Source organism: Sphaerodactylus townsendi, linkage group LG11, assembly GCF_021028975.2.
Source record: "Sphaerodactylus townsendi isolate TG3544 linkage group LG11, MPM_Stown_v2.3, whole genome shotgun sequence".
In the NCBI taxonomy this organism is placed as follows: Eukaryota; Metazoa; Chordata; class Lepidosauria; order Squamata; family Sphaerodactylidae; genus Sphaerodactylus; species Sphaerodactylus townsendi.
This window is the reverse complement of record NC_059435.1, coordinates 2,299,799-2,317,940: the sequence shown is the minus strand read 5'-3', so window position 1 is coordinate 2,317,940 and position 18,142 is coordinate 2,299,799. Positions and strand designations below refer to the sequence as shown.

General features: G+C 47.7%; 1 protein-coding gene across 1 annotated transcript in view; it reads left to right on the top strand.

Moving 5' to 3' along the window:
- SLC20A2 (solute carrier family 20 member 2) overlaps nucleotides 1-18,142 on the top strand; it is a 152,382-nt gene that overhangs the window by 84,675 nt on the left and 49,565 nt on the right. The window contains 1 exon segment of the mRNA XM_048510649.1: nucleotides 4,510-5,052. Coding sequence (XP_048366606.1) covers nucleotides 4,764-5,052 — 289 coding nt within the window. The 5' untranslated portion in view covers nucleotides 4,510-4,763.

Sequence of the window (18,142 nt, the reverse complement as noted above, 5' to 3'; positions counted from 1 at the left end):
CCATAAGGTTTAGAGTGGAGTAACTCTTCTCTGGATTGTCCTGTGGCTTCAACACATCCAGAAAACTGTGCCTGATATGCTGTGGAAGTGACTGCCCACTCAAAAGGATGTAATTTTCTTCCATGGAGATCACTGGGGCACCTCAATTTCATTGTCACTCTCCATAGCATAATTTCTATTACTCATCAGTCCTACAGCAGATGGGAGATTCCAGTATCTCTTTTACAATGTGGAACGTCACATAGAAAGAAGAATTTTAGCTTCCTTTTTGACCTAGCTTTCTTTTTGATATATATGTTTGTGTATGCATCTTAATTAAAAAGGACCACTTAATTAAAAGGGACACTGTTAATGTAAATTTTATTCTTTATTATGTCCATGACATAATAAATTATTGATACATGGGTTCATGGATGCATCAGGCTGAATTCATTAGGTGCGTATGTAGCAAGTATTTACTGCAGAATGAGCTGAACCTGCTGAATATCTGTCAGGGGCACATTCTCAGAACTTCTTCAGATACCCAACTGAAATCCTAAAGCAAGATTACATGCTTGGAAGCTAATTTGTGAGAAAGCATGTGGACTGTTTACATGGCTCAAAAATTAATCTCTGGTTAATTTACAACCTCCATGTTTTTTGGAGCATAGAGAAAGCTTAACTAAAAAAAAGTATTTTGTTGTTGATCCTAGAATGTTTGTTTACCTACTCATGGATTCAGATAGGGTTATATTTGATATATGTACCCACTCTGTAATATAGTGGAGTGGATGGGTGATTAATGTTTTGTTTCATTTCTTTGTAATGAGATAATCTGAAGTTTCTGGGCAGGTGAGCATCAATACAGCTGACTGAATAAGCTGCCAGCTGCAGCTGCCCGTGTCCTGGCCCAGGGTTTTGGTGCTGTGGGCCAAGTGTCTGAGGGGTAGCAGTGGGAAGGGCTGTGGGAACAGGAGGGGGGGGGGATAAAAAAATACTATTGTTCTGAAAAAGCTCTCTTCCCTCCCCCCCCCAATTTTTGTGGTTTAAACATTTTTGGAAAATTTACATCTTTACTAAGGGAGGAAGTCCAAACTGGAGGGTAATCCAGATAAAATGGACATGATGCTGGCAGGAAGGGCCACTGCTTTACATAGAGGTGTTATTCCTGCCATTGACAGTGTTCAGTTTTTGCTGAAGGAAAAAGGTGTCTGTGAAAGTGAGAAATTATTTCACCCCAGCTTATCAAGTTCAGAAGTTAGCTACCAGTACCTGCTTGTAAATGCCTGATCTGGCCACACTGATCCATGCTCAGTAGCCTCAGGGCTAGATTACTCTACGTGGGACTGTCCTTGAAGATAGTCTAGAAGCTGGAGCTGGTACAAAATGCAGCAGCCTGGGGCCAGCCTTTAGAAGCATGGCATTCCTATTCTGAGGTCCTTTCACTGGATGCCAATTAGTGTCTGGGTCCACTACTAATGTAGTTGCTAAGAGCAGGTGGACTCCAAACTGGAGAGCTGGGTTTGATGTCCCACACCTTCATATGAGCGGCTGTTATTTGGAGAATAAGATTTGTATCTCCACTTCTACACATGAAGCCTGCTGGGTGGCTTTGGGCTAGTCACAGTTTTCTTCAAACTCCCTCAGCCTCTTCTACCTCACAAGGTGGCTGCTGTGGGGAGATGAAAGGAAGGGGATTGTAAGCTGTTTTGAGACTCCTTAGAGGAGATGAAAGTTTAGTATAAATCCAAACTACTCCTCCTCTCCTCCCCCTCCTCTCCTCTCCTCTCCTCCTCCTCCCCCTCCTTCCTCCAATTCAGGGTTCTGATGTTTACCTTTCAAGCCCCTGGTGACCTGGGCCACATACTTGAAGGACCGCCTCTTGCTGCATGTTATCAGGCAGCAGTTCTGTCCTTCCAAGCCAGGCCTGTTATTAGTACCCCTGTAGTCTTAAAGTCTGTACTGCATTGATCCAGGCTGGGCTTTTTCCACTGAGGCCCCCTGCCTCTGGAATAGCCTCCAGAAGAGATGAGGGGTGTTTTTTTTTCCCTGCAAGGCGATAAGAGAACTTTGTGGGGTGGGGGTGGAGTCTGAGCCTGGGCAAAGGGAGAATACATACCCTGCTGGTGGTTCATAAGGTATTTTGGTTTTAAGGTCTTTCTATAGTTGTTGTTCTAATGCTTTTTACCAAATCATTTTTATATTGTTATTGCCTGCTTTAGGTCCTGGCGGGTTTATAAATATTTTAAATATTTAAGCATTTATAGGAATTTGGAATTTTTGCAAATTTTGAATCTCTAGCTCAAACACTTTACAGGCACCAGCATTTCTTGGAATGTAATTATCTGCAGACCGTGATGGGAAGGCTTTAGCTGTGTGAAGAGCTCAGCACCCTTCAGCCTGTGTGCTGCAGAGTCCTGCAAAGCCTGCAGAGTCCTTGATGGAGCAACCTTTTTGGGCTTGTGGCTGCACCAACTGGTCCTCCAGTATTCACAGCCTGCCCTTGTGGCGAGAGACACCCCCCCTTTTCCCAGGGCTGCCTTTTTTTTGCAAAAAATGTGCCGGTACTCAAATACGAGGTTTTTCCAATTTCCACCAGCTTCCCCCTCAGGGCTCGGGAGGGATCCCCACCCCTAGGTGCTAATACTCAGCACAGCCCTGCCTCTTCCAAGATGGAATCTATACCACAAGCGCTGGAGAGGGTGTTTGAATTTCACTGCCACAGTGGCCCAGCCTAGGAGAGGGGAGAAGAGGGGAGATCTCTGAGGTCTCTTGTTCATCCTAAAGCTGTACCCTCTTCTGCTTCTTGTCATGTGATTCTGATTGCAGGTGACTTTGCTGCACAGTGTGTCCCATGCTGCTACTTGTGGGGGTGGGGTTTATCCTGCCTGCAAAAGTTGAAGACCACTATAGTAATGTATTGTTCTCCTGGATGGTGTAGGCCATCTTGTTTGGGTTATTCTCCACCATCAATCAAGGAGGCAGGAAATATACTTTGGTCACTTCCTGTAGGCGGGCCATAGCCATCTTGCCCCAGTATCTTCCTGCCTCGTCAGGGAGTGCAGCAAATTCAACAGGCTCTTTACTTATTGATGTTTTTTCATTTTTTCTTTTTCATAATGAATAGACAGAATTTTGCTACCCATTTAGCAATATTCTCCTTCTTATCTTGTAATAGTTTCTTCGGCAACAAACTTACTTGAACAATATGTCATTTTGTGTAGTAGATGTGACAGGCATTTTTTCCTTGCTTCCTCATAAAGGGGACACTTTAATAACATATGCTCTATAGTTTCTACAGAGTTCAGAGAGCAAGAACATAACCTTGCAGCGTAAGGTATCTTTTGATATTTTCCTTCTAAGACAGCAGAAGGTAAATGTGCACTTCTTGCAAGAGTAAAAGCTCTCCTTAGATCTTTGTTATCCAGATAAGTTAAATAAGGAGCAGGGGCAGTGATATATTTCTGTGTATATAGCATAGAGGAAAAATCTGAATATCTTGCCAGATCAGGACTGTCGTGATACATCTTTTGATTCTTTGCAAGTTCACTTTTAAAGTGATCCCAATTTTTGATCATACGGGTGTTATATGGAAGGCCACATTTATTAAGGCACTTCTCCATCTCTTTGGAGCCTAATGAGGGTTTATATGGATCTTTTGCTAGAAAGGGCTGAGACCATTTGAACTAGTGTGTAACTGTATCCATTTATATACCGTTGTTACATTATCTTATCATTCAGGCTCATTACTCCCGTTTCAAGCCTAATAAATGTATTTGGGACTCCTGGAGGAAGCTGAAGGATTGCTCTGAAAAATTTGGACTGTAGCCTTTCTAGCTGTATCATACTCGATTGTGCAATCCCCAAATAGACACCGTATAGAAGTTGTGTCAATATTTTAGCTTGGTATAATTTTAGTGCTGCTGGTACATAGAAACCCCCTTTAGTACGGAAGAACTTCAGCACTGCATATATTGTCTTTTCTACCCGCTCAGTTATCATATTACAGTGAGTAACATGGCTCCCTGAAGCTTGAACCACGACACCTAAATACTTAAATTTGTCAACTTGTTCTAGTCTGTTTCTGTTTATTGACCAAGATCTTTTGGGAGGGCGCTTTCCACATGCCATCACTTTTGTTTTATTTATGTTAATTGTCAGTTCTTCTTTTTCACAATAAGTTGAGAATGCAGCTAATGCCCTCCGCATCCCAACTGGAGTTCTCGATACTAGAACAGCATCATCTGCGTATAATAGAATCGGGAGGGATCGTAGGCACAAGGTAGGCTGATGGGCTGTCCTCTACGTCTGGAATAAAAAGATTTTAGGGAAATATAAGCTAACTCTTCTGTTATCAATATAGTTTGGCGGGACAATGATGCAGAAATTGCTGCTTTAAAAAAATAGATTTTGTCATAATCTTGTCAGAACGGATTTTCTTTCAGCAGTTCCTCATATCATTGTTTGATCCCAGTATTTGATTTGAACAGTTTGTACTTTGTAGTCTTAGAAGTTTTTTCTCTGTTGCAGGAGGAAGCACTGCAGCCGGAATACTGTTGAAGCAAAACATGGAAAGAGTTTTATTAATGACAGAAACCTACCAAAGAAGCAGTATGGACATTAATTTGAAAATCAACAGTTAACAGTTTCTGCAAACTCTCACACTAAGCAGCACTCTCCGGAGGCAATTCACGGTTTACAAGGAATCAGCTTTCCAAAGCTGTTTTTGTGTTCTACTGATTTGTATAGTTCAATATTTACAAAGAAGAAACACACCTGGGAAAATGGCAACAGATGAATACTTATGGATGGTCATTGCAGGGTTTATAATTGCCTTTATCTTGGCATTCTCAGTCGGAGCAAACGATGTGGCCAATTCTTTTGGTACAGCTGTGGGTTCTGGGGTAGTCACTTTGCGCCAGGCCTGCATTTTGGCTTCTATTTTTGAAACTACTGGGTCAGTGTTACTGGGAGCCAAAGTAGGAGAAACTATTCGAAAAGGTATAATTGATGTGAACCTCTACAACAACACTATAGACTTATTAATGGCAGGAGAAGTCAGTGCAATGGTTGGTAAGTAGCCATGTTTTTTAGAAGTATGAACTGGGATGTCCTTCATTGTCTTGGTTGTTTGTTCTGCCACCATTTGATACATGGGATGATGCCAGAGTTGTTCTTCACAGGATAGAAAGTTGCTTTTGCTCTATAGCTGTTCTGGAAAAGTTGAACAGTGCACATGCACCATGCTGATGCCTTAACTAAGAGGGTAGGAGCAGACCCTGTGAACTGGGTCTTCTTTTTTTTAGCATCAGTGTTGTTATAATTGATGCCAACCAGTTTCCTCTGAACAGGTTCTGAACCTAGTTAGAGGGTGTGGTTTAAAGCTGGTTAAAGTGCTTAAGATCTGTGCTAATGTAACCCTTAATTGTGGTATGAGGAAACAAGCTGGATTTGAGGGAGCCTACAGTTTCCCGTTCTCTAGTCATGATTAAAAGATTGTAGAGGCCAAGAACAGGGTTACCAGTCTCAAGAGATTCCTAGAGTTCCCCCAGCGTGATAGTTGTTCTACTGGATGGTGGGAGACCGTCTTGCTTGGGTGTTCATCAGCTTCTCTCAAGGAGGCAGGAAAAATTCTGTTGACCACTCCCACTTGCCCTGCTGATGTCATCAAGCCCCAGTATCTTCCTGCCTTGATCAGGGAGAGCAGGTTCTTTTGTAGGCTCTTCAAAGGAAAGTGTTTTTTGTGTTTGTGTGTTTCGATTTTCCCCTGTGTACATCCTTAATCCCCCCCACACCCCTCCCCCCCTGTTCCTCTGTGGTCTGTGGGGTGAGTGTGAAGGAGGGGACAAACTGGAGGATTTTCCCGCCAGAAGTTCTTCGTGATAATGGCGTCGATGCCATTTTCTCCACCATGAGAGTGTTTTGTGCGCTCAATCACGGAGAGCACTAGAGCGGCGTTCAAGACGGGCGGCTCCTTCTCGCACAGCCGGAGGGCTGGGAGAGAGGAAGAGGCTCTGGGGACACAGCGCAGCCAGCGGCTTGGCCAGTGGTCCCCGTCGAGAGAGAACGGCCGCAAGCAAGGCAGTCTGAGGCGCTCGTCCTCAGCCGGGCCTCTGCGTTGACGCCGCAGCCGTTCCGAGGGCCAGGAGACAACGGGCTCTGAGGCGCTGGCAGCGTCTGAACCAGCGAGCAGGCCTGTGGAGTCAGCTACCTTCTGCAGTGGTCCTGAGCACAGTGTCTTCAGCGCTGGTGCGCAGGCAAGATTCTGGAGGGGAGGCGGTTTCTGGCCCCGTTGCAACCCGGCCGGGCTTCGAGTGGGCTAATTTCACCCCAGATCGCCTGGTTTCGTTGATGAAGGAATCCATCAGGGAGGAGGTGGGGGCGTTACTGTAGCCCTCATTCGTCTTCTAGACCCCTGCCTGTTAGAGCCTGGGGCAGATCCAGGTCTCCTAGGAGATCTGACAGGGACAGGCTATGGCGAGACTCTTCCCCTAGTACAGATCTGAGTGACTTTTCAGAGGGGGAGGTAGACCAGGACTCTGACCATTTATCAGAGCCAGAATCGCCTCAGGCAGAAACCTCTGAACAGTCTCATAGACTTTTTAAATCTGAGGATATTTCTTTTCTATTGTCAAAGACCATTACAGCGCTTGAATTGCATAACAGCAAATGCGGAGGACCCCGGTGCTAAGGATATCTCCAAACCTATCAAGGGTTGTCCCAAGGGGTTAGCCTCCATATTTCCCAAGGATGAGGAATCTCAAAAATATTTCCCACTCCCTGAGATATTTGAGAGAAAGTTTAAAAAAGAATGGATGGGGCAGGCTAAAAATAAGGGGTTTCCACCTGCCTTTAAGAAGCTTTATCTTACTCCTGACCATCTCACTTCCCTCACTAGGACCCCCTTAGTTGATGGGCCAGTTTCAGCCTTGCATTCGGGTGGCCTAGTGTATAGGGACGGGGAGGGGTCCATTAAGAAGGATCCCTTGGAGAAAAAGGCGGATCATCTACAACGCAGGGTGCATGAGGGCACAGCCATGTCGGCCAAGATTCTGGCTCCAGCCGCCATCGTATGGCTTCAGCGACTGCTGGCACGCATTCCCCCAGAGGATCAGGGTGGGGGGGGGGTGTTGAGCAGGTGCTAATGGCTTCTGTCTTCTTAGCCGATGACATGCTGGATGCATTCCTCAATTCCTCACACACCATGGCCACCGCCTCAGTGGTGCATCGCTTAATCTGGCTCAAGCCGTGGCAGGCGGATATTCTTTCAAAGACGGTAGTGTCTAGCTTTGATTTTCAGGCTGGCATCCTCTTAGGCACAGAACTGGACCACATTCTGGTAGAAACGAAAGACCATAAAAAGACCATGCCACATTTGGTGTGTGCAGAAAAACCCAAATTTGTGCCAAGGCAGTCCTTTCAATCTTTTCGCCCATCCTTCCGTTCCAGTAGGGATGGGAGAAGACACTCTTGGCAAAATCAGTCATCCTTCCATAAAAGACAGGAGTTCAGATCCCAGGGCAAGGCTAGTAAGGGTTTCTGTTCCGAGACGGGCGGAAACAAGACATGACTGCCAGAGCCTTCCCATTGGGGGGCATCTTTCGGCCTTCAGCCACGTGTAGATAGGAGAACACATAGACGCCTGGGTCAGGGAGGTTGTTTCAGAAAGCTACTCCTTAGAATTCAGGCATTGGCCAAAGAACCGATTCATTCCCTCCCCGGTCAGTTCCAACCTGAACAAGGCCTCTCGGTTGAGGTTGGCAGTTCAGCACCTAGTGGACATTCACGCCATCCAACCTGTTCCAGAGCATCAATGGTTCAAAGGGACATATTCTTTGTTCTTTACAGTCCCCAAGAAGAATGGGGACACCAGAGCCATTCTCAACCTGAGACATGTCAACAAACATATCAGATGATTCAGATTTCGGATGGAATCTCTTCGTTCTACAGTAGAAGCCATTCAACACTGAGACTTCTTGACTTCCTTGGACTTGTCCGAGGTGTATTTGCATGTTCCTATCCATCGGGCCCACCAACGATACCTCAGGTTTGCCATCGGGCAGAGTCATTTCCAGTTCATAGCCCTTCCCTTCGGGTTAGCGACAGTTCCCCGTGTCTTCACAAAGGTCTTAGTGGCCCCTATAGCTCTTCTCAGGAGCCAGGGCATACATTTGCATCCGTAACTGGATGACATCCTGATTCGGTCAAGGTCAGGGGAGTCAGCGAAAAGGGATGTCCTCCAGGTACAACAAATACTGTCGGATCACGGGTGTAAGGAATTCCGAAAGAAGCAGAAATAAAAGGCATTGATTCAAAGTCCGTTTATTCAGACACTTCAGAAAGCACACATACACGGAATGGCAAGACTGCCTGCTCCCTCCGAAACTACAGGTTATAACCGTCCCCCCCCCCCCTACCACCCGGTCACATTCTCATGGGAACGGAATGCTAGTTTCACACATCTAAGATAAGGCCACAAACAAGGTTACTATGGAGGATTCTGGCTCCTCACCCGGCCGAAGGAATTCTGTCAAGGCCGGACGGCAATCAGAAGAGTGAGCTCAACCAGCATCTTTACAACGGGTTCATGATCAATCAGGAAAAGAGCTCCACAACTCCGTCTCGAATGATAGAGCACCTAGGTAAACACCACCAACTGCACGTTATCGGTGCCCGAGAACAAGGTTCAGAAGAGCCATCAGGCAGTACTGCAGACATTGAAACGCAGCATGAGCAGTTTACTACAGTTGGCGAGCCTCCTGGGTCTTCTACTTTCTACAATGGACATGATTCAGTGGGGAAAGGCCCATGTCAGGCCCTTACAGGCTCTGCTTCGCCCTTTTGTCACACAGATCATCCTCAGGATGGACAGGCCACTTCGTCTTCCCACAACTGTGAAGGTCAGTCTGAAGTGGTGGTTGCAGCACCGACAACTGACTTCAGGGAAGGTTTTCTCAATTCCAGAGCCTTATCACATCTTCACAGATGCCAGCCTCATAGGTTGGGGTGCAACACTGGAATCCCTATATGCTCAGGGCAGTTGGCCAGAACATCTGCAACAGATGCCCATCAATGTCCTGGAAGTCAGAGTGATCTTTTTGGCTCTGAAACATTTTTGCTGAAAGATCTTTCGAAGTCATGTCATCATCCACACGGACAATATATCCGCGAAGTGTTATATCAACCATCAGGGAGGCTCCAGATTGTCTGATCTACACCAGGAAGCCTTCAAGATTCTGATATGGGCGGAGGCGAATCTGACCTCCCTACGAACGGAGCATGTTCGAGGTGTCTTGAATGTGGAAGCAGACTGGCTCAGCAGATCCAAGATCAGGGAGGCGGAGTGGAGGCTGAACCACACAGTGTTTCTATCGATCACCGAGAGATTCGGGATTCCTACGACAGACCTCTTCGCCTCTCAGGAGAACAAACAGGTTCCGACGTTTCTGTCCAGATTTTACCATCCACAGGCGCTAAACACCAACGCCCTGTCCACCAGTTGGCCAAGTGGTCTTCTTTACGCCTTTCCCCCGTTTGCGGTGCTGTCCAGGCTCCTGCACTGGGTTCAACGAGAGAGGAGGTTGCTGATTCTGGTGGCTCCAAATTGGCCTCGTCGTCCTTGGTTCTCAGTGATCCAGGAGCTTTGCAGTGCCTCTCCCTTTGTGTTGCCAGTAGTTCCAGATCTTCTAATGCACCATAGTTCACTCAGACCCAGGTCGATTCAATCTGACCGCTTGGCTATTGAGGGGAGCAGGATGACAGACAAGGGCTACTCCAGGGATGTAGTAGACACCATGTTAGCGGCCAGGAGAGGGTCTACGATTAGAATTTATAACTCATCCTGGAAAGCCTTCGTACGCTGGTGTTCACGTAAAAGGGTAGACCCAGTGGCACCCTTGTTAGCTGACATCCTACGTTTTTTTCAGGATTGGTTCCAGAGCGGGCTCCGTAGTTCCACTCTCAGGCGTCAATTAGCAGCCTTGGCTACGGTTATCCCAGCAGGGGGTAGCCCTCACTAGACATCCGGATGTTGTCAGCTTCCTGAAGGGGGTTAAGTTGTCACAGCCCCCCGTGGTTCATAGGTTCCCTACTTGGAGATTGCATTCAGTGTTGGATGCTCTCACCAGGTCTCCCTTCGAACTCGTCCAGTCCACCTTAGGTGGTTAAGAATGAAACTGCTTTTCCTGGTGGCGATAACATCGGCTAGACGGGTTTCGGAGATTAAGGTGCTTTCCACCAATTCACATTTTTGCCATTTTTTCCCTGATAAGGTGGTTCTTAAGCTGGATCCATCCTTCAGACCCAAGGTGGACTCTAGGTTCCATCTTAGACAGGAGGTTGTCCTTCCAAACTTTTGTCCGGATCCCAAACACCCTAGGGAGCATCTCTGGGACCACCTGGACGTGTGCTGCTCCCTTAAGGCCTTCCTTATCCGATCTGAATCCTTCAGGAAGTCAGAGTGCCTTTTTATCATTGTGGCTCCTCCTAGGTTGGGTGAGGCCATGTCCACGGCAGCTGTAAGTTCAAACATTAGAGCTTGCATTGTAGAAGCCCATAAGGCCAGCCGCCTTCCTATCCCGGTGGCTCTAACCGCTCATTCAACCAGAAGTGCTGCAGCTAACGCAGCCTTGGTTAAGCAGGTGCCCATCAAGGAGATTTGCAGAGCCGCTTCTCCATCTTTTGTACGCTACTACCGACTCTCTTCCATTGATGCGGTCCAGGCTTCCTTTGGTAGGCGTGTCCTGGAGCACATTGTGGGGGATTAATTGGGCCCGCCCTATAATTGGGGTACTGCTTGGGAAGTCCCAAGCAAGACGGTCTCCCACTATCCAGTAGAACAACCCATTGGATACTCACCATGAAGGGGTCTTCTGCTGGATGATGGGAGACCATCTTGACTCGCCCTGTTGTTGGTCTCCCCGACAATGTGCTCTGGTTCACTGTTTCATTAGGTTCCTCTTGAGTCTACATTTTCTTGTTAGTTGGCCACGTCAGTTTAGTTAGACCTTAAGAGTCTCAGGCCCTGTTGAGTTATTTGTTGTCGTTTGTTCCGTTTTTTGTGTAAGTCCCTCTGCGGCATTCAGATACTGGAGCTTGATGACATCAGCAGGGCAAGTGGGAGTGGTCAACAGAATTTTTCCTGCCACCTTGAGAGAAGGTGATGAACACCCAAGCAAGACAGTCTCCCATCATCCAGCAGAAGACCCCTTCCAATGGGTCGATCTCCAGATATCAGTTCACCTGGAGGTAATGGCAACTTCTTCTTTTAGCAAGCCTTTATTGGCATAGACAGCAGTACAACAATAATAAAAACAGATTAAAACATATACAATACAGGATATACATGTTAGGACGAAGGAAATCTACTGGCATTTAGTAATTTCCAGGAGAAAGTCTGCCACTATCATACAGAGAGAAGGATCAGGGTTGTCCAAAAGTAGTGTAATCTAATTAAATTGGGGAGATAGGGTAAATGTAAAGGAGTGAGATTCACATACTTGGATCTGATTTCCTTGAATCTGAGACAGTGAAGTAATCGGTGGGCCAGAGATTCAACTGAGCCTTCGTTACATGGGCACAATCTTTTAGCCTTTTCTTCAAAGCTTATTAAATCTGCCCATGTAACAAGGCAGAAGAGGCATAACTTTATTAAACCTGGCGAGCATTATAGGCTTTCTCCTTTTGAACAGGGTTCCCATTACAAGCCAATACCAGGTAGTGTGGCAATTGTTAACTGAGAGTGGCCCCGTTCAAATGGGAGAGAGAAAAAAATACAGGGGGGGAGACACATTTTCTTGGCTGCGGTGATTAGAGGGTGGAGGAAACTCTCTATCCAATAGTTGACCGCTTTTTAATTTCCTATAAGCTTCTATGAATAGGGACAAAGGGCACGAAAGTGAATCCACTGACAGTCTGATAGAGGCCATTTTTCTTCAATGATGGAAACCAGGGGTTGGAATGGGTGTCAGAAACGAGCGAGACGGATTGGATCCAGGGAGAGTTACAGTCCGAGAAGAAAATGAATTGGCATGAGCCAGAATCTAAAAGTCCTCAGCCAAGCGGCTGATTCAAGAGGAGTTTTGACCTAACTCCAGACAAAAAAAGGAGCTTGCATAGGGCACGCTAATTTGGGATTCCAGTTATCTTGTGAAAAATATGGATTGAAGAGAATTCAAGGAGTAGTTAATAGCTCGGATCCAAGTTGGTACTCCGGTAATTCTAGAAGCAATCTCTTTAGGAGACTTTTGGCATTGAAAAAAATTTGAGGGCAGGTGAGGAGGATAAAGGAAAGTGGCCACTGCTGTAAAAAGAAACGTGAAGTGAAGTGCTGACATACTATTAGCTTTTGTAGCTAGGAGAGCGGCGCTTCCTCTGGAGTTTGCCCATGAAAGGTTAGTAAGAAGAGGAGAATGAGAAGGCCAAGGTATTTATAGCACTTAACCTGCTATTTCAATTTGGGTGCTTTTCATTGCCCATGTGAGCTTCTTAAAGCTCCTAGAGAAGACCAATACCTTGGTTTTTTTCATAATTAAGTGGTGTCAGTCTGTTGGATTCACAGTAATCCACACAGCGCTTCATTAAGCGTCTGAGGCCAACTCTGGATCGAGAGAGAAGGACAGCGTCATCTGCATAGAGCAGAATTGATACATGGATGTACCCAGTTTTGGGGCATGGCTGTTCATTGCTGAAAGGGCAGAGGGGAGGTCACTTAAGAAAAGATTGAAGAGAGTGGGGGCCAGGACGCAGCCCTGTTTGACCCCTTTGGTAATTGGAATACTGTCTGTCAAAGGCCTTCGTGGGAACACTTGATCCGGCAACTGGTATTTGTGTGCAGTTATGGCAACTTCTTAGGGTGGACTCTGTGATATCCCACAGAGTCTAGGAGAAAAAAATCCTAGAGTGACTACAGAGAATGAAAGCTCTAGGTCTGGACTTTGTCTTTTCTTTCGGTATGTCAGAGTCTGGGAGCAATTGATCAATTGTTGCTTCTAATGACAGTAAAGAACCCCTTGGGGATAGGGCGGTCCCGAGAGCTTTTTTACATGCTTTTTTAAAAGATTGAATTAAATATAATTGGATAGCAGCCAGTTTTACCAACCCAGAAATGTAGGATCAAAGGTTTAGTATGACATGCAGAAGCCTACAAATGAGATGAGGTGGGGGTAAAAGGTGTGTTAGGGGAGGGGGGAGTGAAAATGATATTAGGTGAAAGATTTTCACTCCCCTGAGCAATCCTGGAGGGTTGATTCAAGGAAGTCCCTGATGCTGACAGTGTCTGCCCATGCCAACAGGGGAAGCAAAGTCAATGGAGGCGCCTGGTCTTTTGTTGTAGACACGAAGGAGGTGCAGTCAAAGTTGATCCATCCAATTCCTGAAAAGTCCCCAGGCCAGTCAGAGGAGGCAGTGCTTGGCATGGCTTCTTTCCAGTGAGAACCCCCAAATCTGAAGGCAGGTAGCAAAGTTCTGCCTACTAGTTTATAAAGTCTGCAGCTGGCAAGTCTCCAAAGAGGCTTTAGGAAGCCTTGTTTTAAAATATCTTTTTGGGGGGTGGGAGTGAGTGTTCCTAATTCTCTAACATTAATATTACAGCTCATACAGTAGGGTGGGTGGGTTGTCCGTTTGCTGATTGAAAACCATAACAATAAATTCGTAGTATGAAGTGGAAAATTTAAATTTTGATAGGAGGAAGTAACCTCAAAGAAAGGGGAAATGTTGGAGGAGATGACCTTTGACCAGGGTATGGCATTACAGGATGTGTCATCACAGGACATGAGATCATATCCCTGTAGAACTCCCCTCCCTCTTCAGAAACTGCTCTCTCTAGGCATTACTCCAAATTTCCAGGAGTTTCCCAAGCCAGACTTGATAACCTTGGGGTAAAGTTGCTGCCATGGTGGCAGCATGTGTTCATCCAAGTAGAATTGTGGTGCTCTAAAATGACCACAGTCTTTCAGTGGATGTCTTTTGCCTGCGACCTGTGAGAAAACATCCCTTGGGTGAGTGGAGGGTGGTCTGTGGGGGTCAGCGGCACAACACTGATGTGTGCCGTGAATTTCAAAGCTGCCATAAAAATGTCCCTTTGAAGGTTTCTTTCCACAGGATTTTATGTCTGGAAAAACTTTGCTTGGAACAAAGTAGCCCCAGGAGCAGCAGGTGCTCTTGGTCTTCCTGGGGCTTTAGGGAGATCTGCCATCCCAGACAAGGGAGAGGCTGGCACCGCCTTTACTTCTGTTTCCCAGCCAAATGTCTGGCACAATAAAAAGCTGGTTTGCAACTGGTTGATTCAGGGAGCATCCAAGATAGCAGAGCTGATTTCCAGGCCTGGGGGGAGGGGGGGCTCTGCTGTCACTGTACAAGTTGAGGAGAGACCCACCACTTCTCGCTGGCTTTGGTTTGCCCTTCTTGACTGCATCTGATATCAGGCTGATGTAATGCAGAGACCAAGTGGATTACATGGAGAGCTCCAAATGTGGAGAAGAGCAGCCCAGAGCATAGTTGTGTCATGCGGTAGATCCGCTCCCTGCCCTCCTGAACTGTGTGCAAAGGGGCTGCGGCACCTTCTCTTGTCTGTCTTCAACTACTATTCTTCTCTTTACTTTTTGGTATCCTTCCCTATCTGCTGCTTTCCTGGTAGAAATCCCGTGTGTGTGTGTGTGTGTGTGTGTGTGTGTGTGTGTGTGTGTGTGTGTGTGTGTGTGTGTGTGTGTAAAAATATCAAGGGAGACTCTTGTCTTCTCCCTCAGCTGACAAGAATTTAGGTAGCCTGATTTTCCAGCAGAATGAGTAGCACAGGGGTGGGGGGTGGGGGGTGGGGGGCGATGCCCGCATCCGATGCCATGGCTTCTATCCAAACCCTTTTAAACCATAAGAAATATGATTTGCCCTTGGCTGCATCCTGAGTCAGCCCCACAAACTCTGCAGTGATTGAAGTCCTGCGTGTGTTGGAGGCTGGTTCCGCTTGGCATGCCCATTCAGGGCTGCTTCTGACCCTACCCCAACTGAATTGCCCCATGCATGCATACTTCACACCTAATTCCACTATCCGAAATCAGAAGTGCCCCATGGTCCTGTGTGCTGCTGCAGTGGCTTCAAAGAGCCCATGAATTCCTCTCCAGGTTCTGCCTCCTGCCTCTCACCAAGCCTGAGACAGAGCGGTCGATGGCCTGGAGCACAGTGCAGCGGAGTCCTTCGCCCGCCCGGCCTGGCACAGCCCACTCCAGCTGAAGACGGCAGTCATGTGCTCTTCCTTTGAGCACTGCTGGTTCCTCCCCCAGGATTTCTAATCTCCTTTTAATGCAATCCAAACCAGAGGCCATCACAGCATGTGGGGGAAGTGAGTGCCATTCATTAGGCATTGTGTGCAAAAGGACTTTCCGTCCTGACTCGCCTGCCTGTCTGTTTGTGTGTGACTCCAGGGACAAGCTGCATGAGAAGAGAGGGACAGATGGATCTCTCCCAACCCTGCACACTTTTAAATCTTTCCTCATGTCCCCAGGGGTGTAACGAGGCAGCCCTGGGCAAACTGTAGCCCTGGGCAAAACCTGAGTTGAACGCCCCCCCCCCCATGGGCGGCCACTCCACCACGCCCAAATTTTTTTTGCACCAGGATATTGGTGCCTGCAGGGGGTGCATTTTTATACATATCAGTACCACAATTTCAGCATATCATCAAGAGACTGTCCTTATGCTACTCCCCAAGTTTTGTGAGGTTTGGTTCAGGGAGTCCAAAGTTATCGACTGCCAAAGGGGGTGCCCCATCCCACATTGTTTCCAATGGGAGCTAATAGGAGATGGGGGCTACAGTTTTGAGGGTCCATAACTTTGGGCCCCCTGAACCAAACTGCACCAAGCTTGGGGGGGGGCATCATCTCCAAACGATACCCTGAAATTTTGGTGCCGATACATCCAAAAATGCACCCCCTGCAGGAACATCCTAGAAATGTGCCCAAGAATCTTTGTTCTGCATTGAGTTTTCTGCATTGCTGTCAATGGGGGTTGCAGGCTGTGGGGGGGGGGGGGGCACATTTCTGAAGGCACAGTCTCAAAACTTTCAGGGTCTCATCAGGAGACTGCCCTAATGATACCCCCCAGGTTTGGTGCAGTTTGGTTTAGGGGGGCCAAAGTTATGGACCCTCAAAATGTAGCCCCATCTCCTATTAGCTCCCATTGGAAACAATGGGGGATAGGGGCACCCCCTTTGGGAGTCCATAACTTTGGACTCCCTGAACCAAACCTCACCAAACTTGGGGGGTAGCATAAGGACAGTCTTCTGATGATACGCTGAAATTTTGGTGCCGCTAGCCTAATAACTGCGCCCCCTGCAGGCCAAAAATGGAAAACCACTAAAATACCCAAAAACGAACCCAGCATTTTGATGCCCCCCACAAGGTGATGCCCTGGGCAGCTGCCCACCTTGCCCAACGGGCATTACGCCAGTGCATGTCCCCCCTCATGTTTCTGTTGTGTTTTTGAAGCTAACCCCCCTCACCACCACCACACACACACACTGCCGCCCAAGGAGCTGCAAGGAAAGCCACTCAGACATTTTGATTGCCCTTTTCTGTATTCTTTCAAGCTCTACAATACCCCTTGGGAGATGGGATGACTATAGTGGTAGACTATGAGACCAGCGTGGTGTAGTGGTTAAGAGCAGGTGGATTCTAATCTGGAGAACCGGGTTTGATTCCCACCTCCTCCACCTGAGTGGCAGAGGCTTATCTGGTGTCAGGACTGCAACTCCCAACATGCACTGGTTCCCGCCTTTTCCCAAAAAGTACAGGAAAACAAACTGAGAAGCTACATTCTATCAGAGCTTCAGAGCCAATGGGAGACCAGGAGCTGGGAGGAGGGGAAGAGTTGATTGGTTGCTGTCTGTCTTTGTAAATAGTTTAAATACTGGAACTGAGGACAAGAATCCTCAGTTCCAGCACCCTGTAGTTAGGGCGACATAAATCAATAAAGTTCCTTTTCTAAAGTTAGCTTTGTCTGAGTGTGTTCAGCCTTACATTGTGCTGGAACTCACTCTTATTGATCTACCACGAACCCAGACCCCTATAGACATGGCTGGGTCAGGAGAACAAACCTATGCCCACTATCCTGGACTCTCCCCAGCAGGACAAGGGACCCTGGTGAGACGGCCTACACCCAAACAAGCGGGTGACCCCCCCCCCCGCTGTTCATCCTGGACAGGGGTTGGCACTCTCTGCAAAGATGTGGATGGGGAACGAGCGTGCCTGGCGACACTCCTAACCAAATCCCAAGCGCTGGGGAGTGGATCGAACTGCGAGGCGGACAAGCAACGGTGCACTTATGGGGCACTGCGACTCTGGTTAGAGAAGGTCCCTTGGGAGAGGGACCAGCTACAATCTGTCCTTTCGGACCTTCAGCAGCAAATGGTGTTCCTGATGGCCAAATGAGAAAGGGAGAAAACGGCCCTTGAGCCCTCCACAGCTAAGGAGGGGGTCAAGGGGGACGACATGGAAGGTGAACTGAGAGCCGAACTGCGCTCCCTCTGGGGACAGCTGGCCGACCTTACACTGGACCACAGTCCCTACCACCAGGACGGCAGGTCGGTCGCTGCAGGGAGGAGTTCTCCAACCTACCAACAAGGCCCCATGTCCCAAAGAGGGCCTCGGAAAAGTTTTCAGGTGAACTTTGATGGGAACCCAGATGAACTTGCCTTTTTCTTGATCCAAGTGGGTTCGTACATGGAGGTCCGGCAGCTTCTACTCGGACCGGGAGAGAGTGTTTGAGATTGGGACCCGGCTCCGGGGAGAGGCTGCTAATTGGCTTATGGGACTAGTAGAGGAAGATGTGCCAGAACTCTACAACCTAGAACAGTTCCTGCTGGCCCTACGACAGAGGTTTTAGGATCCTTTGGCGGAAGAGAAGGCTCGGGGCCGGGAACTTCTAGCGCTAGCCGTCAAAGGAACTGCTCCGTCCAGTGAGTTAAGCCGCACTGACTTCCGCGGAAGCTAGCCAGCGGCTGCGTGGAGTAGCGCCTAGTTGGTCCTGGTCCAGCTCTTCAAGGACACTCTTCACCCCAAGGTACTATAATGGGCCCTGATTCACGGTGACCCTGAGACATTGATGGAATGGATCAGAGGGGCAGGGGATGCCAATCTGTGGATCCGGCAAGTGGAGCAGTCGGAACACCAGTGGA